At 42.6% G+C, this 25,091-nt stretch overlaps 1 protein-coding gene across 1 annotated transcript in view; it reads right to left on the reverse strand.

Annotated features, from left to right (window-relative positions):
* LOC106582036 (tryptophan--tRNA ligase, mitochondrial) overlaps positions 1-24,583 on the reverse strand; it is a 74,179-nt gene extending 49,596 nt beyond the window's left edge. The window contains exon 1 of the mRNA XM_082967295.1: positions 24,503-24,583. Coding sequence (XP_082823421.1) covers positions 24,503-24,583 — 81 coding nt within the window. The remainder of the gene's footprint in view (positions 1-24,502) is intronic.
* Positions 24,584-25,091: the final 508 nt, after the last annotated feature.

Here is a 25,091-nt window from a genome sequence, read left to right on the forward strand (position 1 = left end):
TTTGCATCTGGTTGTATTTGCACAAATATCATTCCATATTCATTATTAGTTCCTGAGGCACGGAGCTCCTAATGCACAAGGTCTCTGTGGGGATCCTCTCCCATCTGGGTTAGAGGTTGGTGTGGCTAGCAGCATATGTGTGTATAGCAATGGTCATCAAAATGGTTAAAACGTTTAAAAAACAATTCTAATAAATGCAGCAGTTGGACCATGGATGAAGATACTTTAAACCAATGTTCCCTCAAATTTTCTCTGGCACTGGGGAAAATTACAGGTCTGCTGAGCACAAACTTAAATGTTGTGAAAGTTCTGTGCAACTTCCAGCACGTGTTTACTGTGAACACTGAAGCTCTAGGCTTTAAATTACAGTTTTAACAGTGGCCATGTAGGCTACTGTGGCTATTTGATCATAATGTAGGCCTACCAGAATTGCCTACCATCAAAAACAATGGAGAAAATGCATCCCATAACATTTTAACATGGAAATAGTTGTTCTATCATTCAGCCTATCGTAGCAGCCAATGTGTGGTGTTCAACATAGGCCTACAATCCATGAGACCTTTGAAAAAAAAACATGCAGCGCTTGACATTAACCTTTTTATCCACTTGTCCTTCAGACAAGGAGGTGACTGAAAATGTGGTTGCGTTGTTTGATGCAAGAAACCACTTTACAAAATAAAATGCATTGTTTTTCCCATACCATTATTATAGAGAATCATTCAAATTATGCTACCCTCTGCCTATTGTTCACTTAGTTTATTCAAGCCTGTCTCAAAATACAACACTAACCCTTTAAGACAATAAAGCTCTTTACCTGACTCCCTTTTCAAAGATGTCTGGAAATATACATGTTTTGTGTTCTTGTAGGAAGCAATTACTCCCTTATTGCTGACTACAAATGATCTATAACTGGGCTAATAACTCACTAACTAGCGAAGGATATGAACAAAATGTGCACACATGGCTACATGCAGCCTTCGTTTTGATCTCAAAACAAGCGCATTTACTCACGACCGCTCATGCTGTAAACACAGTCCATTTCAAAGTAAATGGCACAGATCCATATATGGCAGTGGTCTGTTGGTTTATGCCACATCGGTCTATGTAAAGTTTTGTTTTGGTATGTTGCATTGAAAGTGGCTAATATTGCGTTGATTCTATCACAATTGCCACAGTAAAGGGAAGCGTTGATAGTGTTAACAGGGAAAACTCTAGAACAGTGGTCACCTTACCTTTTCTGAGTCAAAATTGCTTTGAGTCAAATACATGTCGAGATCTGCCGCTCAGATTTTTTTTTAAACGTAAGCCTGTGCAACATTAATCAATTAAAAACAGTATTGTAGCAATGAGGTTTGTGCAGTAAGCTATAGGTCCAATACATTATCACCGCATATTGGCCTTGCTTGAATTGCCCTGCCAATGAATTCATTGTTGTTTGGGCCATTTTGAGGTAGGCTATATGATCACACCAGTAATAGATCTGTTGTTGTATTACTTGTGAAGCACAGCTGAGTGAGCATACATTCAAATCATTTTACTGGGCTGATGGTGCCTTCATCTGATGGTCAGTCTCAGTGGAGGGAAGAGAGCAGCAGACTGAGGGTCCGCCTCTCAACGTCCCTCCGCTCTCTCTTTCATCCACCGACACTGACCAAAAAGGGACACCATCTTCCAGCTGATGGCCAAACTCAAGTCGCACTGCATTATTTCTGCCTCATGCACAAATTCATGTTGTTACTCCTATGAACAGAGAAACTGAAATATTCATTGATATTAAAAAAGACACAATCTGCTAATAATAACAACAACGCAATCCTATAGATACACTTTCCTACTCATTCATCACTAATGCAGTGCTTGTTGTAGCGCTGAGTGGAAATAGGAAGAACGCGCATTTTATGCCTTATAAAAGTGTTGAATACAAAGTGTTGACAGTGCTGAGTAAGAACTTAAACATGAACTCACTCATAAAAACAGCAGCTCTTTGCTGTATTCATTGACAGTCTCTCTCTAGTCGTGGTTTTGAGATCTAAACTTTGCTGTATTCATTGACAGTCTCTCTCTAGTCGTGGTTTTGAGATCTAAACTTTGCTGTATTCATTGACAGTCTCTCTCTAGTCGTGGTTTTGAGATCTAAACTTTGCTGTATTCATTGACAGTCTCTCTCTAGTCGTGGTTTTGAGATCTAAACTTTGCTGTAGCTTTCCTTTATGCTCACAATCCTGCAGACATGGTCATCTGAGCCATCCAATTGGCCAGCAGTAGGCCTATAGTAGATTTTTTATTTTTTTTATCTTAGAACGCTCTCATATATACATTTTATAATGGTATCAGGTATTTTAAAAATTATTTTGTATTAAAATATAGCTACAGTTGAAGTCGGAAGTTTACATACACTTAGGTTGGAGTCATTAAAACTCGTTTTTCAACCACTCCACAAATTTCTTGTTAACAAACTATAGTTTTGGCAAGACGGTTAGGAAATCTTCTTTGTGCATGACACAAGTCATTTTTCCAACAGTTGTTAACAGACAGATTATTTCACTTATAATTCATTGTGTCACAATTCCAGTGGGTCAGAAGTTTACATACACCAAGTTTACTTTGCCTTTAAACAGCTTGGAAAATTCCAGAAAATTATGTCATGGCTTTAGAAGCTTCTGATAGGTGAATTGACATCATTTGAGTCCATTGGAGGTGCACCTGTGGATGTATTTCAAGGCCTACCTTTTTGCTTGACATCATGGGTAAATCAAAATAAATCAGCCAAGACTGGAGGAAACAAAAGATGCTGGAGGTACAAAAGTAACTATTTCCACAGTAAAACAAGTCCTATATCGACATAACCTGAAAGGCCGCTCAGCAAGGAAGAAGCCACTGCTCCAAAACCACCATAAAAAAAGCCAGACTACGGTTTGCAACTGCACATGGGGACAAAGATCGTACTTTTTTGAGAAATGTCCTCTGGTCTGATGAAACAAAAATAGAACTGTTTGGCCATAATGACCATTGTTATGTTTAGAGGAAAAGGGGAGATGCTTGCAAGCCGAAGAACACCATTCCAACCGTGAAGCATGGGGGTGGCAGCATCATGTTGTTGGGGTGCTTTGCTGCAGGAGGGACTGGTGCACTTAACAAAATAGATAGCATCATGGGGATGGAAAATGATGTGGATATATTGAAGCAACATCTCAAGACATCAGTCAGGAAGTTAAAGCTTGGTCGCAAATGGGTCTTCCAAATGGACAATGACCCCAAGCATACTTCCAAAGTTGTGGCAAAATGGCTTAAGGACAACAAAGTCAAGGTATTGGAGTGGCCATCACAAAGCCCTGACCTCAATCCTATAGAACATTCGTGGGCAGAACTGAAAAAGCTTGTGCGAGCAAGGAGGCCTACAAACCTGACTCAGTTACACCAGCTCTGTCAGGAGGAATGGGCCAAAATTCACCCAATTTATTGTGGGAAGCTTTTGGAAGGCTACCCGAAACGTTTGACCCAAGTTAAAGAATTTAAAGGCAATGCTACCAAATACTAATTGAGTGTATGTAAACTTCTGACCCACTGGGGATGTGATGAAAGAAATAAAAGCTGAAATAAATCATTCTCTCTACTATTATTCTGACATTTCACATTCTTAAAATAAAGTGGTGATCCTAACTGACCTAAGACAGGGTTTTTTACTAGGATTAAATGTCAGGAATTGTGAAAAACTGAGTTTAATGTATTTGGCTGAGGTGTATGTAAACTTCCGACTTCAACTGTATATGTGCCTAATTTACATAATTTGCGAATATGAATAAATTAACGTAAAGGGGTGGAACAGGGCTGCAACCACCAACAACTTCCTCTTTGCACTTACCTGCACTGTCGAGACTGCCTCATTAATTACTGTTGTTGTCACGTTCTTTTGCATAATTCAACAAGTGTGTCAATAGCAGGATACCCTCAGATTAAAAATCAACAGGCTTGGCTCTAGATTACACCTATCTATTCTATACATACTTAAAGTTTTTTGCGAATATTACTAAAATCCAAGTGTTCATTTTTGGAAGTTGCTTTAATTTCAGAGCATCTAATTTGTAAACATTTGAACTGAATTAAATGATTTCTTTCACAAGAAATTAACATCCATCAAAATCTTCTCATTTCAGCCATTACCAGGATGTTTGACATTACAACAATCTTCGCAGTCGTCACGTAAACGGGAAAAAACGACATGCACAGCAGGAGTAAAATGAAAGCAATCAATCCAGCGAGATTTAAGTGACAAGTGGATTTTGCAGCCCTCAAACACAGGAAATAGATGACTGAAAAATATAGATCCTCAGGTGGGCGGGGCATGCGCTTTGCTAGAGTATATGTGTTTGTGTGTGTGTGTGATGGGCCCGGTGTAGGTCAGCTGGTTTCTCCTGCTCTACCATATCTCCTGCTCTAGCCCCCATTTCCTGGCCACCCACGTGAGGTTGGTCTCTCTTCCTCTACTCTTCTCTCCTCCTCCCTCACTCAATAAGAATTTCATCCCCTTGTATCAAAGTGTGTCTGCAGGTTCTTCCACTTCATCTCTGTTGGGACAGGGAAGGAGGGTTTTGTTTAATCCCCTCTTTTTGTTATTGCCCTCCTCTCTTCTTCTCACACATGGTTTGTTAAATTAGCACCCAAGTCATATTTGAGTTTAAGTAAATGTATGGAGGTTGGGCCTTCCTTCATTGACTGTGTACTGTACATTGCCATCTACAGGATTTTTGCAGACTTTTCAATTTAATTTTGAAAGACAGTCCATCTGTGGAAAATGGAGGGAAAAACAACAAGGACCATTTTGGGCTGGAGTCAGCAGAAATCCTGAGGCCCCTCCTGCCTGTCCAGCAGCCTGCTGTAAAGCTGTGAGAAGCTGCCAGCTCGATGAGTGACAGCCTCACCCTTTCATCACTCTCCACAGATCACTAATTGTCTGTCCTTTCACCACACAACCATTTGGGGGATTTATTTTTGATCCTCCACGACTCGACTCCTCACCCTCCTCCACGACCATCACCAACCTTTCAATAGGCAATTTTGGGGCCCTATCAACTTCCAAAAGGCTATGTATTGGGTCCTAACCCCCTTGTCCAGGCATATGTATTGGGCCAGAGACCTGTTGACCACCCCTCCTGAGATGAGGAAAGAAAGGGCAGGGTGGTGGCGACCGACGGCCCACCTGTGATAATAGACCCAGGCAGGGGGCAGCGGCCCACCGTGGGCCTGGGCTGGGAGGCCTGGGGCTCTGCAGCGCTGTGTATTAGCCTCAGTGTGGATCAACGGATCCCCGACACGGCTGTGTCCTGACACTGAAAGACAGGCCCTCCCCTCTGACACTGTGGCCGGCTGAGACCACGGGGTATCCGCCACCCAAGTGGATGGACAGATGAGTGGAGGGATGGATGGATTGAGGAAAAGGAGGGGGCTGGGAAGGTCAGAAAAAAAAAATATGAAAATTACTGCTTTATTTAATGGAAGGTTCCTCTATGGACCGGCCGCGTAAGGCCTGCAGGAACATTCCCCAAACTCCTTCTATTATTTTCTTAGAGTGAAAGTCTCTGGAAGAATAATAAACATTTTTTGCACTAAAGTATTTTGTGTAAAGCAATGTTTTCTTCCCTGAGGAGGGTCTGGCTTTTATTAAAGCAGCAGCATGTCTGTCTGTCTGTTGTAGCCTGCAGGCAGGCAGCAGAGAGAGACAGGCAGAGCAGAGAAACAGGGCTAGAACCCCCCAGGCCTGACAGAGAGGGGCTTAAAGTGAATTATCTCTGTCACAGGCAGCATCGGATATGACTGACACCAGAACACCAACCACACGACCAGGGGTCACCTGGGCCTGGACATCAACCAACCCCCATGAAGCAAGAGAGATAGTCATAATCTCTCTTTCTCTTATTCTCTGGCTCTTTCTTTTTCTCTCTCACTTGTGTTGTGCGAGTGAGCGAGAGAGAGAGAGAGAGAGAAAAGAGGGAGGGGGGTAGGGGGTCCCTGAGGGGGTTCTATTTCAGCACCTTGTCTTGTTGTCTGTTGTAGTGCTGACAGAGCGGCGGGGGGGGGGGTTCACTCCCTGCTACTCAGTCCAGAGGACTAGAACCTGCTAGACAGCACCGTAACATCTCTTTTGTATAGGTATATATTCATTACACAATGAGTGAGCAGGTACTGTAATGTTAGCATGTCTACACCGAAAATGAAACATACAACCTGTTTTGCATTGTTTTCGAAAAATGGGTTACATTGGTGACATTTCGTGAATCCAAAGACCTTTCCTCGTTGATCTATCATCATTACGTATATTTTGTTGTTGAAATATTGTGAAAATAGAATTGATTCAACCAATTTGTGTCCAGTAGGTTTGCTCTAGTGGGATTTTAAGATTATGGGCCTATCTAATAGGTGTGAATTTCCATGAAAGCTATTTCTACAAGAGAGGAAGTGTCAAGTTGGATCAAGACAACACACAAGGGTGTGTGTTCGCTGCTCATCTCCACAATATCAAAGGTCTGGGGATGACTACATGTCAGTTAGCGTGTAATCAAAGCCAGCCTCCTGCATAAATCAATGCTCGGGTTTATCAGAAAACGACTGATGCTAGTAGAATGAGACGTCTCCTGATTTGACCACAATTGAGGACCAGGATTAGTCAGAATAACATTATTAATTTAGTGTCCATGCAGTAAAATAATTCAGGGAGATGTGAAGTCTCCCTGAATCCACGCTGAGACTGGGTTCCACAGAGCCAAACTCAATTTGGGTGACAGTGGGTTCAATAATGTGGGAGGAAAAAGAAAAGAGAGTTTTTACAAGTTGTAGCTAAACAGCCTTGCATGGCACGCACACACACACAAACACACACACACAGTGAATGAACTCTGCATGGAGCGAGGGACTGTGGTCGAGCCCAGCTAGAGAATGGGGTTTACTTTGGCTCAGCCTATATGTCTCTGATGATTAAATCATTACCCTGTATTAACACATGGTGGAGGGCGGCAATGACGACAGCATCGCCCGCCTCTCTCACAACCTGATGACTGATGAAGCGTCAGAACACTGCAAACACTGTTCCCTCAAAGTGTCAGTAATCCAGTGTGTACTAGCAGGAGTGTGTGTGTGTATGTGTATGTTCAAGGGTTGCTAAAAACAAACACCCTCAACATTATAACATCTCATTTTCTCTAGTTTAAAAGTCAGAGGGAGTGAAGGAAAGTTCAGACGTTTTTTCACTATACAGATGTTCAAAACACTCCGTCTGTTTACAGAGAAGTTTCAGCTGCAATTATCTACATGAATTAGTGATGGTTAATTCATGATTAATTAACAACTAATTAACAAGATTTTGATATCTACATTAATTTAACTGGTCCCTAGAACGTTACCTGCTCCAAGCTCACCTGGTGCAAAAGTCTGGCATCATCTGGTTCATGGTTCACGTTCATGAGTAAGCACAAATCAATATGGAGACTGTTTTAAGCTAGTAACATTTGTGTGTATTTCCGTGTGTCTGTCTGTGCACGTGTGCATGCGTGTGTTTACATGTGTTTGTGCGCCTATGTGTAATATATGCTGTGGGGCCCATCGCTGTCAGCACGTTGCTCTTCAGTCTAGGAAGGGTATCACTTTACACTGAAGTCCTCATAGCCCTGGAACCTCCTCCCTCTCTCTGCACCAAACCCTGTAATTTCAATTTGCATTTAATTTTGGTGTAATCTCTTTACATTCTCCATGTTGAAAACAGACCTGGTGTTAGTGTGTGGAGGGGAGTGGAGCGAGGGGGACCAGTAAGGACCGACCAGCTGTCAGATGGATGCCCAGCTGCAGTCAGGGCTCAGGGATTTGGGGCCAGATGGTTGTTGGGTCTAGTCCTAGGAGACTGCTGCATGGAGCACAGGTGATTTAATGTCAAGTGACATTGTAATGATCAGATTCTTGTGGGAGTAAAGTGTGTTAAGTATTTTGACTTTGCCGAGAACCAAACAAGCAGTCTCTTATCTGCCTTTGTGGTAATGTTTGTTAAGGTCTGACATCCTGCTGGGCTAGTATAGGAGACAGCAAATACAGTAAGTCGCATTAAGGCCCGAACACATGATTAACACTGGATATGAGGTCAATAATCTCTGTCAAATTTCAGGTCACTGTCTGGATACTTATTTGTCGCTCTCTGCAATTGCCTCTGCTTCTCTCTCTCAAGGTTTCTGATGTGCCCAATCACAAATAAAACTCTCCTAGAAAATTAGTAGGCTTAGGCCCGACAAACACTGCCACCAACAGAAAGAGACCTACAGTCCTCCAGCACTGGCATGTAATTAGCTGCGAAATTACAGCACACAACAGATGGCTCTGAGACACAGGATCTGCTGGCTGCTTTTACAGGCTGCTTTGTTTACAGTTCTCTCTCTAATAATGAAGCGTAGAGGAGCCCAGGCATACCTGCCCCAGCTGGAGTTTCTACTCATATCCTAAATATGACTGCTCCCAGATTAACAGGTTTTTAAAACAACTGTAAACATTGCAGATAACACGATCATTAGTTAACACGATCATCAACTCAAACGTTGTTGTTTATGTTTCTGTCTAAAAGTCACAAGTTCACAGGTTGTTGTTCTTTCAATTAAAATTCAGTCTGAAGCATTAACTTTGTTAGTTTACTGTTCAATTTTGCTCTATATATTTATTGATTACATTTCTTTTGAAAATAAAACATCTCAAATTAGTAAAATGGACACAACATTTGAGCAAATTTGTATTTGCACTAATATTTTTGCAAAGATATTCTTCATTTTCAGAAATTACTTGTGCAAAATATAGATACCAAACTGAAATAGTCTAATAAAAAAAGACCACATTTAGGGGGGCCACAAGGGGGTCCTAAAATTATTTCATACTCCATATTTAGCATTTAGGGGGGCCACAACGGGGTCCTAAAATTATTTCATACTCCATATTTAGCATTTAGGGGGGCCACAAGGGGGTCCTAAATTGTTGTTACAGGGCCCCCCCCCCCCCCCCCCCCCCCAGGGCCAGTGCCCCTGTAACAACAATTTAGGACCCCCTTGTGGCCCCCCTAAATGTGGAGTATGAAATAATTTTTACATAACAAATTTTTGCTGTCGTTCTTTTTTTACATACGTTATTAGACAGTGGCAACGATGATAATTATGAACATGGTCGTTTGCCTGCTAATGCCTGCAATGCAGTGAAGAAAATGATATGACAACAATAACGTCTAATGTAACTGGCCCCTCTAACAGTACAACTGGCCCCAGCTTGGCCCCCCCAGCTGAAATGGTTTAGAACCGCCACTGTAGCTGACACTTTCCTGGTTTTAAAGAGAAGGACCGTGGCCAGTTAGGATTGATAGACGAATCCAAATTATATAATTATTATATAAATTATGAATACATTTCATTCACTTATTGCCACTGACTAATAAGAGATGTAAAAAAAAAGAACGACAGCAATAATTAGTTATGTAAAAATTATTTCATACTCCACATTTAGGGGGGCCACAAGGGGGTCCTAAATTGTTGTCACAGGGGCACCGCCCCCCCCCCCCCCCCCCCCCCCCGCAGAACCGCTAGTGGTCAGCTAGCGGAAGAAACCAGCCCTTTTACATTTCAAAACGACTGACGGGTAGGGGGATCGTGTTCTCACAGAAAGGGAAACAGAGAAATGGATCCTATACATCTGCCTGGTCTCAGCAGTGGTGCTTCCTAACAGCCTGCCTGCCTTTGTAACCCACATCCTCTAATGTGGGTTATGTATGTTACCCAATGACTCTATTCACTTAGTATTTCAGACATCTCCCACATTCCTCCAGCCGTTTGTTCAGCTGGGTCCTACCTCAGGTTAAACAGCTTCTCACCTCACAAGGGATTCACACCCACAACCCTCTGGCCCGAGGATCAGTACAGACTGCCTTTGCTTACTGCCCACAGCAGCCTGAGCAAAAACATTAACAACAATTACATTTCCTGATTTTCCCATTTAATCGAGTCACTTCATGTCTTACGGCTGAATAATGTATTTGTCTTTAGAGTGGTGATTTATTTGGTTCATGGAGGTATGACATTTAATAATGTTATAGTTTAATTAGTTTAAAGAGGAGAGAGAGGTTGGGACCTCTACTGGTTCTGATTGGTCAGCTGGTCTCTCCTGACACTACTGGCTGGGGTTGTCCGAATGTTGTAGTCCTACACTAATGCTGTGTTCACGTGCTAGTCGGAACTAGGAAACACAGACATTTTCGACTTGCTAACTGGTTGAATGCTGTACTTGTATAACTACAACCAGTTAGCAAGTCAGACATTTCTGAGTTTCCTAGTTCCAAATGGCACGTGAATACAGCATCAATCCCAAATCCAACCACCTCCACCCCTAAACTTTAAAGGTTCTATCAGCCTATCAGAGGTCAAGGTAAAGATATTACCCATTTAATATTTCAATATACACAAACACACACATCTTTTTCAGATATATTCTCTGGCACCATGAGTCAGACAGAGATAGTCAGGTCATAAAAGCAGAGACATATTGTAGGCCTAACAGACTTCTACAACCTAAGTCCTCTCTGCTTGTCTTCTCCTCAGTAATGTCACATTTCCTCTGCAGGTTTCCTCTCTAGGAGGGATGCATGTGCCAGCAGGCTGAAGCCTTGACTCCATGCCAGAGGCAGACAGCAAGCCTTGGCAGAGCACTACTGCAACTAAAGCAATGTCAAACAATCATCCACTTCAGATAGTGGAAAAATAACAGATTTGATCAATTCCCAAATAGTGCAGAAGATGTACTGTATATACTGTAATGCACCATATATTCAAGTGGTATTCAAATTTTACAAAATCATTATTTTCACTAAAATATTAAATGTGATTACTGAACAGAGTAAACACATCACGAGTAAAACCTTTACACAATATGTGGCGTTCCCAAGACATGTAGGCCCATGTACTGGACAAGCAGACGGTATCTTTCCTGTGTGAAGGCCTCCGCCTAGTGGCCAGACTGAGAAGTGCGTCAGAGAGCAGGGCCTGATCCACCGGGCTCTTCCCTGAGCAGAAGAGACAGAGAGAAACAATTAAGTGTCATGAAGAGAGTTTACCATCCATGGCAGCTCTGAGAGAGCGATAGGGTAATGAGTTCCAACGTTGACCACAGTTTACGGGTGAGCGAAGCGAAGGCATGCTACGCTAATGGAAACGATACAGAATGATCAGGCTTTAATGTGTTCTCAACCCAGGGGGATTGAATATCATAGGGAGGGAAAGTGTGTGTGTGTGTGTGTGTGTGTGTGTGTGTGTGTGTGTGTGTGTGTGTGTGTGTGTGTGTGTATGTGTATGTGTGAGGGAAGGAGGGGTGTACTGTATTCAAGAGAAGGTACGTCCGTGTGACACTACATCTGCGCATCAGCAGTCCCATCCCTCCATGAAAACCATATTCGATCCCGCTAATCAAGGGCCCTTGAAGAAGAGGAATCGGGTCAGCAGCCATCTAAATGGAGCCGGGTTGCCGTGGAAACCAAATACAGTACATGTAAATAATGCGATCTATTGGTGCCATCTGGAATAGATTGGACCATGGTGCCGTCGCTGCCTTCCTCTCTCTATATGAAGGGATCCATTACGGTATTTATTTGTGCAGCTAAACCCTGGTCGGCGAATGAGATTATGTAGTGGGGGATTGAGAGTATATCCTAAACAAACAGAGCTATTAAAGATGGATCTCAGTTATATCCCGAACAATAATGGATTTACAAGTCATGAGTTTGTCCTTTTCACAACCTCTTCATTTTCCAGAAATGTAAACCAGACCTAGAGAAAGAGAGGGAGAGTTCTCTGCTTTGTGCACAGCGAGGGGGAGGGCCCTGGCCAAAGTATTTATCATAGCTTTAAAAATCTGATGTGAGGGAGAAAAAGAGATGGAGAGAGAGAAAGAAAGAATACTTACAGCATATATGTATGCCCTCATACAAGCATGTTCTGAGTCAGTCCAACTTTTTCTGAGGGAAGCTCTCAAGCATTCTACATTCCTTATTTTTCTTCCTCCCTTCTCTACCTCACTCCTGCTCTCAGAAGAACGCCATTCTCTCTCTCTTCTCATTCTTTAGCATTCTCTCTTCCTCTTATCATATGTGGTCAATAACTCTACCAGTCTATCTTCAGGTTGACTTTTTTTTGTTTTTCTGTGTTCCTCTCGTACCAACCGATCAGTGTCATTGTTACTGTTCAAAAACACTCAGGCAAGCAAACTCGTGTTACACCCAATAACCTCTCAGTCAGCCATAGCAAGAGCTTCCCCCAGTGGGAGCTGTAGTTGGGGAAGACTGGCTCTGGCCTCTCCATCAACAGAACAGGAGGAATCTTTATCTACTGTTAGTTGCTCACTGCATGCTTTTTCCATCCGAGCCATGTCCAGAGGCCTGCTGTGCTGTACTGTACCTCTTCTGTGTAGCCTCCTCTGGGGCCTCTGCTGCTCTTTCTGACTCTTCAGACTCCTCTGGTTTTATGTTCAATCCTCTCCCCGCACAGATCAGTAGGCCAAATGTTCTTTGCAGTCCTGCGTTAGTCTTGGGAGAGTAGGTCAGCTCTGTGTTTGTTGCTGATTGTAGCGGACTGCCAACCTCAAAGCCCCCATGTGTGTGTCAGCGCCAGGAAAGACCAATCAGGGCAGTGATGGGGAGCGAGGGGAAAACTGCCAGCTATCACACACACACTCGAGATGACAGGCCCAGATCGCAGACAGGAGATAAGAAAGTGAGACCAAAAACTTGACCGAGGCATCTACACCCCCATCCTATCTACCCTTCCACCCCTCCACAGCTTCTGCTCTACCTCTCCAATCAACACCAGAGGAACAGAGGCATAAATGGAGAGAGAGAGTCAGCACAGTGTCTTTGGAACCTGTCCACAACACAGCTCAGTGGATCAGCATGTCACCACCATCAGTGTAACATCTAAGCTAAGCCCTAAATGCGGGCCTGGAATTCTCCAAAAAGCAGGCTGGATTTGTGTGGGCTGATGTTTCAATTATCAATCTCTACTAAACAAAAATATAAATGCAACATGTAAAATATTGGTCTCATGAGCTGAAATAAAAGATCCCAGAAATGTGCCATATGCACAAAAGCTTATTTCTCTCATATTTTGTGCATAAATTGTTTTACATCCCTGTTAGTGAGTATTTCTCCTTTGCCAAGATAATCCATTCACCTGACAGGTGTGGCATATCAAGAAGCTGATTAAACAGAATGATCATTACACAGGTGCACCTTGTGCTGGGCACAATAAAAAGCCACCACACAATGCCACAGTTAGCCTAGCTGTTAGAGCGTTGGGCCAGTAATGGAAAGGTTGCTGGTTCGAATCCCCGAGCCGACAAGGCTATGTTTATGTGCCCTTGAGCAAGGCACTTAACCCTAATTGCTCCTGTATGTTGCTCTGGAGCATCTTCAAAATTGTCTCAAGTTTTGAGGGAGTGTGCAATTGGCATGCTGACTGCAGGAATATCCACCAGAGCTGTTGCCAGAGAATTTGATGTCCATTTCTCTAACATTTGACAGATTTTCTTTATCTGAGTAAAATTGTTGAAATTGTTGCATGTTGCATTTACATTTATGTTCAGCATAAAATGCTGACAGAGACCAGTTAGGGAGTGTGTGTTGGGAATAGATGCAGATTATCAGCGCTGATGATATTTGTTGTCTCCCTCTCCTCCTTCGTTCTCATCTGGTCTTAATTTCTCTCTCCTCCTCAGTCTCTTAGTGCTGCAGCGTCTTCCCAGCCAGCAAGCCAGCCAGGCCAGATCCGGGGAAAGCTGAGAGTAGGCTCTGCACTAATTAGGCCTCCTCCACAGAGCCAAGAGGAAGTGGAGCTGCCAGGTCCCCTTTCCCCCACGATCCCTCACCCTCACTGGGCACAGACCGCCCGGGGCAGGGCCTCTTCCCCATGGAGCTCTCGCAGTGTGTGAGGTGCCAGCTCCAATCTCCCCAATTTCTCCTCACTACTGCTGGGTCACCCCCTTGGGAGAGGGGGGACAGTAGGGGAGGGAAGGGAGGGGCGACGTGTTACAGTAAGGGAGGATAGAGGGGGACACTGGGGAGAGAGAGGTGTTTTCACGGTGGTTCTTCTTCACTCTCTGTCTAAATGATTTGGGATTGTTCTCCTGTCTTAGGTTACGTGTTGACTTGTTAATTTGACCTTTTTTTTTACAAAAGAAAGAGATGCCTGGGAGTAGGAATGCAGCTGCATCTCAACAGTTGAACAAAACACACACACACACAGTTTTGTATTGCTATCCTTGTGGGGACCATAGAATTGATTCCCATCCAAAATCCTATTTTCCCTAACCCCTAAATCTAACCCTAACCCTGACCTTAACCAAACCATAACCCTAACCCTAAACCTAACCTGAACCCCTAACCCTAAAACTAGGCCTAACCCTAACCTTAATTCTAACCCTAATTCTAATTGTAACCCAAAACCTAAACCCTTAACCTAAAATATAATTTTTGCTTGTGGGGACTGGAAAAATGTCACCACTTGTCTTAATTTTCCTTGTTTTACTATCCTTGTGAGGACTTTTGGTACCCACAAAGATAGTTCAACAAAAACACACACACACACACACACACACACACACACACACACACACACACACACACACACACACACACACACACACACACACACACACACACACACACACACACACACACACACACACACACAGCACATTCCCAAATACAGTTCACACACTGACACACACATGCCTGACAGACTCCTGAGGCAGATCGATGTCCACATGCAGCAGAGCACCCCGATACTCAATGTGCTCTACAGATGTGTGCTACCAGAGTTACCAATTCAGCACAGCATGAGGTGTTCACATTTATATCTGAGAATACTGAAAAAAACTCAAATGTGAAGCTGCCAGATTTTACTGGCGTATCGGACACTTTTGTGAGGTTTACCGTCAAGGTTTCAGACTGAGATGGAGCCCAAGATAAGGAGAGGATCAGAGAGAGAGAGAGAGGATCAAAACATGAAACAAGTCTGAAGTCTGGTAGATACCCTCGCATACCCTCTCTGGTCCAGTCCACACCACCTCTCACTCTTTAGAGAATGTTCCCGTAAGTCTCATTAGGTCATTACCTAACGTTTTCTTAGGAATGTTCCAATGATGTGCAAGGTCTGTTTCCAAGAGACCATTCAAACTGAACTTACCCAGAACGTGGTTACCATGTTCTCCGAATATTCAATAGTAATGTTCTAGACATGTTTCATTTGAACGTTGCAAAAACATTCCAGTGTCCAGTTTTCTGAGGGTTAGGGGAATATTCCAACAACGTCACACCAAACATACAAAGAACATGGTTACCATGTTCTCCAAATATAAGATATTCATGTTCTAGATATGTTTCATAGGAACATTGAAAGAACATTCATGTCAGGGTTTCCGATAGGAAAATATGGCACCGGACATTTGACCGGCAGCATTTCCCATATGCATTGGGTGCGTACCCTGATTAGGGTGTCCACCCATGATGCTCAGAATGACAGAAATCACATTTACATTATTGTTATTAATCTTAACAAAACGTAGAACTCGAGGTTGCAATGGCATGTGTCCTTCTTATCGAATTCTAATGCACACTTTGAAGATGTTAGAATAACTGTCCACATTTACTTTCCTCAGCCAACAAGACCAGTAACGAACAGCAAAATCACTAGCCTATGTCAATCTAATATCCCCCATACTAATATCCCCCATAGTAGAAAAGTTTACCCATTCTACTGGTCAGCTTGTCATTCTGTGCGAGAAAGGACAGTTGTGGGATGATAGATCCCAAATTCATAGAACCAGTAGGTAGGCTACATAAAAATTATTTTTTTTAAAGCAATAAGTCTGATGCAACACATCAGAACATTTAGCTTAAAAGGCTGCGCACGAATGTTCATTCCATAATGTAATTAACGGAAAACACTGTTGTCAAAATCACACCCCACCTGCGAGAGGTTTCATATGACAGAGATTAAAATATCAGTTTGAAATTTAGAAAGAGGGAAGATCTAAAGATGCAACAACTAGCATGGGTTGCTAATATGACTAGGATTGTGCCTTTGGCTACTGTACAATGAAAGAATGTTGATTTGTAATCCAATAGAACATTAGAGAAATAGGCTACTGGTTTCAATGGCATATGGAAGTCTTTATAAAATAAATCCCTCCATGTTTCTATGGTTGGATTTTACTTTGAAGCAAGGTAAAACATGCCTCATAATTTGATGTAAAACATTCAGGTTTCAAACAATTAAGTATTTGCTTGCATACTGCCTCAACGTCACACCAAACATACACAGAACATGGTTGTATGTTAAAAGCACTGTGTGGATGTCCCTAACCTTGCCAACAGGCAAAGAGCTGTGAATGGATCCGTGGTTCACCAATCAGGGCCTTGATGGGCTCGGCAAAAGTAACAAGGGGTGATGTGTACTTTTTTGGTTGGAGGAGAACATTACTTTGGGACCATCAGGCGACATAAAAACATCTTTATGGACATCCCCAGAACAAGCCAGGAACTAGACAAAAACCTCTAGGGGACCAGGACAGAATGTTCATGCAATGTTCCAAGAACATTCATATCTTATATTGTAAGAACATGGCAACCATGTTCTGTGTATGTTTGGTGTGCCGTTGATGAAATATTTTCCTAACCCTCAGAAAACTAGACTTATTAATGTTTTTGCAACGTCCCATGAAACATGTCTTGAACATTAATATTGTACTATCTGAGAACATGGTAACCACATTCTGGGTAAGTTCTGTTTGACATTAAAGGAACTCTAACGCCAAAACATGCTAAATAGGTTCACCTAACTAACAGAAAACTGGACGCTTAAACATAACGGGAACATTACGGGTAACTAGTGCTGAGCGAGTACTGCTTTCTGAGGTCGGTTTCGGATTGGTTTTTGAAAAATAATCAGGGTTTTCAATTTCTGTTTAGATTTTTTTTAAACAATAAATGCATTATGGGGGTTCAATGCTGTAAAAACACAGAATAAAACAATGATGGTAGTCACTGCCCATTACTATCACGTATTAGGCTCTAACCATCATTTATTCACATTACTTTACTTTAATAAAATATTTAGGTTCTTGTGTATATCATTTTTTGGATTCACCATGGAGTGAATCCTTACCACTGCCACACCTGACTATCAGTGAAGCCTTGTCTGGCAGCGAAAAAGTTACTGCCTTTTTTTTAACTAACTGATATGGCTGACTTTCCCTCTTAAGGATTGGACCCTTTTTTTCAGTTTTCGCCTAAAATGACATCCCCAAGTCTAACTGCCTTTAGCTCAGGACCTGAAGCAAGGATATGCATATTCTTGATACCATTTGAATGTAAACAGCTTGAAGTTTGTGGAAATGTGAAAATAATGTAGGAGAATATATATAGATCTGGTAAAAGATAATACAATCCAAAAACATGCCTTTATTTTCTTTTACATCATCTTTGAAATGCAAGAGAAAGGCCATAATGTAATATTGCAGTTGAGGCGCTATTTAGATTTTGGCCACTAGATGGCAGCAGTGTGTGTGCAACGTTTCAGATTGTTCCAGTGAAGCATTGCAATACTGGACAATATTTTGTATAAAGTCTGCCCAGATGTGCCGAATTGGTCAATTGATACATTTTCAAGTACATAGCTATAGAGAACATACAAAAATTATATGGCAATACTAAATTTAAGTTTACACACTCCCAGGAATGTCACACATGATGGATCATTAGCATATACACTAACTTTCACACATCTAGATGGCTGGGCGGGGTAGGTGAGGAGTCAGACACAGCAGGGGTTCAAACTTTAGAACCCAGTTCCTAAATTTGAAAATAAAAATTGATTTTATCAAACAAAACTATGCTACATTTTATCTCTGGGACCCTCAGGATGAGGGTTTTTTGTTGTTGTGCACTCTCCTCAAACAGTAGCATGGTATTTCTTCACTGTAATAACTACTGTAAATTGGACAGTGAAGTTAGATTAACAAGAATTTAAGCTTTCTTCCCATATAAGACATGTCTATGTCCTGGGAAATATTCTTGTTACTTACAACGTCATGCTAATCACATTAGCACACATTAGCTCAACCATCCCGGTGGAGGGACACCAATCCCATAGAGGTTAAACAAATGTGGTTTCTACTGACAACTGAGATGTACAAACTATGGCATAAGGGGGCGATGAGCGGATAAGAGGCAATCCGTAATTTCTATTAAGACATTAATGAGTGAGCTAGGATGGACGTAGTCAATATAACTATTTGTTCAGCACAGAATTCAGAACATGGGCCGTTCTGAAGGTATTCTCCCTGTACACCAAGTCAGAGCCGTAGGATAAATTAAGGGGGGCATTTAAGCAGACAATGAAAGCTCTTACAATATTAAATTATTGCATTTATCTAAAACAGGCTATAGGCTACATGTGCACCATCAAGTCAGAACAGTAGGCTAAGTTATGAGGGGGAAAGGGACCAAATTATCCTCTTGACGGTCGCCTAGGATAGGGGGCGCCACAGCGCATTTTGAAAAGAATTCGTGCCCATTTTAAATGGCCTACTACTCAAACTCAGAAGCTAGGATATGCATATAATTAATACTTGTGGATAGAAAACACCCTAAAGTTTCTAAAACTGTTTGAATGGTGTCTGTGAGTATAACAGAACTCATGTGGCAGTCAAAACCCCGAGACAGATCGAAACAGGAAGTGGAATTCTGAATTGCGAACTCAACTTCATCACGTTGCCTATTAATCACACCGTGAGCTATGGTTCATTGAGCACTTCCTATTGCTTCCACTAGATGTCCCCAGTCTTTACAAAGTGATTTGAGTCTCCTACTGTGAAAACTGACAGAATGACACGCTGTGGAACGTGGTCACACGGAGAGGGCCATCACCATTATGACGCCGGCGCCCCTGGTTACCCTCCCCTTTCGAAACGTTTTGAAACACAATGCAATCGTCTCCCTCGAATCTTATTGGAGCTCTGGTTGAAAAAGGCCCTAAAGATTTATGTTATACAACGTTTGACATGTTTGAACGAACCTAAATAAGAAAAAAAACCATTTTGTTGAAAGAGTAGCCCCGCGCACGTCGGAACTTTTGGTGCAGCCTTCAGAACGCGCTAACAACATCAAGCTAATGGAACATAAAGGATGAACTTTTTAGAACGAAAATACATTTGTTGTGGACCTGGGATTCCTGGAAGTGCCTAAGGATGAAGATAATCAAAGGTAAGGGATTATTGACAATAGTATACAAGACTAGATTTGATATGCGATTGTTCCAAGATGGCTAGCCTATTGCTATTGCTAGCCTATTGTTCTGAGTATCGCATCCCCTTTTATCGCAAAGTGTGATTACCCAGTAAAGTTATTTTTAAATCTGGCATTACAGGTGCTTTCAAGAGATATTCATCTATAAATCTTAGAATGCCTATATTACATTTAAAAAATGTTTTCGAATAGTAATTTAGTAAATTGTAGCGCTGTTTCATCGGATGCATTTGAGGGAAAATAGTTAGTCAACGTTACGCACCGATGTAAAATGCTGTTTTTATATATAAATATGAACTTTATCGAACAAAAGAATGCATGTATTGTGTAACATGATGTCCTAGGTGTGTCATCTGATGAAGATTGTCAAAGGTTAGTGCTGCATTTAGCTGTTTTTTGGTTATTTGTGATGCATGTGGTTGGTCGGAAAATGGCTATGTGGCTACTTTTACGATATACTCCTCTAACATAATCTAATGTTTTGCTTTTGCTGTAAAGCCTTTTTGAAATCGGACAACGTGGTTTGATTCAGGAGAGGTGTATCTATAAAACGATATAATTTGAAAAAAAATTGAAAAAAAAAAAGTATTACATTTTGTTATGCTAATGGAGATAGGATTTTTCGCTGGATGTCCGTCCCGAGGCCGCACAGGGGTTATTAGGGTGAGGCACATGGGCTACTAACAGCTTACTACACAACATAAGCTTAGTATTACTTTCTTAGCTACAGTATACATATCTCCTTGGCATATTAGATCATTTATGCAGCAGCATACAATACATTTTTGGACTCACCTTGTTGTGCTGTGCTCACTTGAACAGAAGGTGGCATGGCGGTTCTTCTTGTGGTCACATTTTGTCATCAAACTTTGTCATCATAAAATGTAATTCTCTGGATTTATGGTGCTTTCATGACAACTGGGAACTCGGAAAAAAACAAGGTCGAATCATGATGTCAGTGATCTTCGGGTCGGAGCTCTAGAAAGAGGCCAGAGTTACCGACTTGGAATTCTGAGTTGGATGACCGTTCAAAACGTACTTTCCCAGTCTAAAATAATTTTTTTCAGAATCCCCAGTTGTCTTGAACTCACTGAAGTCTGAGATTTCCCAGTTCTGAGTTTCCAGTTGTTTTGAATGCAGCAGAAATCATGCTGGATTGACAGCATGACCAATGTATTCAACCTTTTCAGGCCCATGGTGTTGAATGTTTAGAATTTTAAGCTTGGAAAGAGACCCTTAAACCCAGACTTGGACCACACACACCCACTCCGCTGAATAGCAGGCTAGTGATTTCTTTGCAACACTTGCAGTTAGCCGATGATCCCTTCCAAACCACATATTGTTGAATTTGCGATTTCCAACTTGTTGTGTAATGTTTATGTCCAATGACCGATGAGCCCCGATACGTTTTATCTGTAATTTCTCTTCATAGGATTTGCCAGTAGACTGTAGAAGTGATTCATGATGATGACTGCTTATCTAGCTTTCTAGCTAATATTTGGAATTAAAATAATTGAACCGACTTTGGTCAATTAGTTATTTAAAAACGGAAAAGAAACCAACATTTTGGTTAATTGCTCAGCACTACAGGTAACAACAAAAACGTTCCCTCTCCCTACAATTGTTAGCTGGGTAACCAAGTGTTTAATAAAAATAAAGATAAAGGTGAAGAGGGGAAGAGCCAGGAGGTTCAGGACATGAGTATCTCTGCTCTAGAGGAGCAGTAAAGAGGCTCTCTATCAAAGACGCTTTCCTTCTCCTCATAAATACCAATCCAATGGAAAACCTCCAATCTGGACAACACATGAGCTCCCCACTCCCTCCTACAGAGACTGAAGTCCAGTTATTTGATTGAGCATGAAGACATTCAACACTTACCCACAGTATAAAAATGGACTAGCTAGATTGGTGCTGATTATCGAGAACTAATTGCATAGTAAGTAGGAATCTGTCGAAGAGCAACAGTGAAAGTTAGTGACTCATCTAGCGGCTCTATTTCTATGATAATGACATAACCTTGATGTGGGCTCTGACAGACGGAAGCTGAGGTCACACCTGACTTACTGCAGCTTTGGCTGCAACCCCGGAGGGCTCCAACCAACCACCCAACGTCTGTCTGTTTATCTGATCTCTGTGCGTTCTGAGTCTGAGGAGGGGAATCTTCTAAGACGTCTTAACCAGACAAAGAGCCCAGTGGCCTTAAACACTTCATCTGAGGATTACCCCAGTATCCTCTCTGGCTGAGCCAAGACCACTGAGGGGAAATATGGGCCTTAAACAACCATGGTGCTTCCTTTATTCTTTATCCTGTCTTTATCACAGAGCCAGGTTGAATATGAGGAGTAAATTACACTTTTTCTTCATGTCTCCGCTCTTCTCTTCTTTGGAAAAACAGGGAGGAGTTGATAGGAGCTTTCCTTCCTTCCACCAGAGATGCAGCGCTGAGGACGTTTGCCAGCGAGCAGAGCTTTGAAAGTGAAACACTAGAGTGGCAGATCACAGAGGCCAAGAAAAATGATATTCCTCTCGTTACGACTCCCCCGGCCGATTCCTTTGTTGTGGGAGCTTCTGATTTTAACTGGAAACAGGTCTCCCTCAACTCTCCTGTGTTCTGGAGCGTCCCCCCCCCCTCCCCCACACACACACACACACACCATCATCATCATTTCTCCATCTTCTAAGGCCTAGTGACAGCTTGTTAAACCTGATGCCTCGTGCACACTCTTTCTCTCTGCAGGAACTATGTCCTCACCTGTCAGTGAGACGTGGGGTGGTGAGGTGGAGGGGAGGGGTGGGGGACATTGACTGGACTGTACTGTATGAGACCCAGGGGAGTTCTGACCAGGTAGATCTGCTTAACACAGAGGGAGAGGAAAAGGAAACCCCAGAGAGAGCGAGAGAAAGAGAAATAACAAGAGAGAGAGAGAGAGAGAGAGAGAGAATATCCCTACTGAGTGTGTTAACCTGTCAGCGCCATCTTTCGCTATCCAGCTGTTACACACCAGACCACTGACAGGGGACTGATATTTAATCAAGTACAGATACCAATTTTTCTGGGATAAGTCAAGAATATATATATTTTTACACTGCATTAATGCACAGGGTACGAGTTATGGGGGATCCAGGGGGGGGCTCAGCTCCCCTGACTGAGACATTAGCTCCCCTAAATGCAACAAAAGTCCAACTTGGGGGGTGTCTCTAAATAATGCTAATTTAACCAATCTTCTATTTGTTTAAATGCAGTGCTAAATATGAAAATTAAAGCTTCCAAATGAAACGAACACCCCCACCTTTCTGCCATGGTTTAAACCATTTATTCTATGTGGCTGCACAAACCATCTCCCTGTCCAAAGCGCTGTCCACTCAGTAGTGCTGGATTTCGGCCTCAGCTGAGTTCCTTTAAACGCATAGATGTTCCTTTGTACCTGATCATTTTTGCCAGTTGTTTGCCATGCACCCTTGATAAAAAAAAATAGCCTTTATTCCAATGCACTTTCCGAGATCGCCAAGATTCAGGAATCATACAGTATCACGCCTACTCCCGCTCCCTCTCTCCAGCGCTCGACGTCGCCGGTTGACTAAACACCGGCCCTGGCAACCATTATTACACACACCTGCTCCCCATCATTACGCACACATGGACTTCATCATCACCTTGATTACTTTCCCTTTATTTAGCCCTCAGTAGCCTCACTCATCAGGCAGTATTAGTTTGTTTTCATGTTCAGTACGCATCTTCTGTTTTGTTCATTTACCTTGCACCTTTGTTATTAAACTCTCCTTCTGCACCTGCTTCCTGACTCCCTGTGTATACGTGACATACAGGGTTTAAGTTCTAATTCAATTGTCAAATGCTTAATAATGACAAATAACACTGTCATGAATGTAATTAATGTAAGGAAAGAAAGGTGGTGTTTTATGTCACACGATCTGGGAAGACTCCAAGCACTCAACTCGTGAATTATGGACAACTCTAAAACTAGGGTGTAAACATGTTTTGATTCATCTCATGTATTATATTGAATGTAGGCTATCTGTTCTGTGTGTGTTCATGTGTGCAAAATTGCCTTGCCTGAGAGGGTAGGCTACCAACAGTGGTGTAGGCATAGTAAAGGATAAACGCAAGCCAATGCAGTTTACCTACCTTTTTCAGAAAAAAAATCATTAAAAGTGTAGGGAGCATAACTTTTTCCACCGCGACCGGCAATCAGAGTTTACCAACCAATTTTTGTACCACTACATCACTGGTTACCGGTAGGCTTATTAGAAGTTCAAGGTAATAGGCCTACACATTGTAGTCTAGTAAATTGACCATGTGTGTTAGGGTGACCATCCTGTTTTCCCGAGACAGTTTCAGCCACATTTTACGGTGTCCCTACTTTCAGTCTACAAAAATGGTCAATTTGTCAGCAAGACGCATCAATTAATGTAGCATTAATGTAGGTCTAATCAATGGCAATCACTGAATGTCATTAGGCACATTGTTTGGTATTTTGTAAACAGATGTATATTTCCATTCATCAGATGGTGCGAGTGTACATGCATTGCACTGTTTGGATTATTTTGGAGTGGGATGAACATGCACAGGTAACCTACTTTTTAAAGTGGTTTGTTTGATAATCTGATGAAAACATCATGACTGGTTGTTTTCAGGGTTGGAAAATACGTGGTGTCATGTCTACTCCCGCTCCTCCCCTCCGGCGTTCGACGTCGTCGGTTTACTAACCACTGTTCCTGGCAACCATCATTATACGCACCTGTGCTTCATCATGAGGCACACCTGAACTCCATTACCTCACTTATTACCTCCCCCTTTTTTTGGCACTCCCTTAGGTGCTTTCCCCAGGCAGTATTGTTTCTGTGTGTCATGTCAAGACGCTACTCCTATGTTGTATCGTTCCATGTTCTTTGTTATATTAAACTTACCACCTGCACCTGATTCTCGACTCCCAGCATGTACGTTACAGAAAACTGTCTCATAAAATGGAAGCAGCAGGAAATCAGGACATCTCCCAGACGGTCGACAAGCAGGGAACCTTCTTCGTCAACACCACGACCAGCTGGCACAACTAGGGACAACTAGTACGCATTCACCTTCCAGACAGTAGCAGCATCCAGCAGATGGAATGAGCCGGCGGTTCATACGTTATTCAGAAGAGGACTGCGGAAGGGGGTCCAGACAGAACTGGCCTGTCGAGACGACAACCTCTCCTTGGACGCACTCATGGCGATGGCCATCCATCTGGATGACCTACTTCGGGAGCGTCGGCATCTCATCACTTCTTTCCCTCCCTTAGTGAACACTTTAGATCAGAGCCTGAACCCATGGAGGTAGAGGTCACACACCAACCCGCAGTGGAGTGACGCAGACGGAGACAGCTGGGGCTATGTCTCTATTGTGGTCAAGTAGGGCTCTAGCAGTGTCCAGTACGTCCCAGCTCGGGATCCACAAGAGCAGAGGGACGATCACGTGATCTTCCACCTCCTGGGGCAGGTGTGAGTATCCCTTCTTCATCACTTTCTGCCAAACGCTTTTTGGTGTCGATCACACTAGTTGACTGTCCCTCATGTACTGTCTGCAGCGTTAGTGGAGTCCAGTGCCGTGGGGGAACTTTATTGACCAGACCCTTGCCTTGTCTCTTAACATCACCTCATACCCGCTCTCCTCTCCTTTCCCGGTTCAAGCCCTCGATACTTGGCCATTAGGTCCCGGGACCATCACAAACATCCATTC

This window comes from Salmo salar, chromosome 21 (genome assembly GCF_965601325.2).
Source record: "Salmo salar chromosome 21, fSalSal1, whole genome shotgun sequence".
Taxonomy (NCBI): Eukaryota; Metazoa; Chordata; class Actinopteri; order Salmoniformes; family Salmonidae; genus Salmo; species Salmo salar.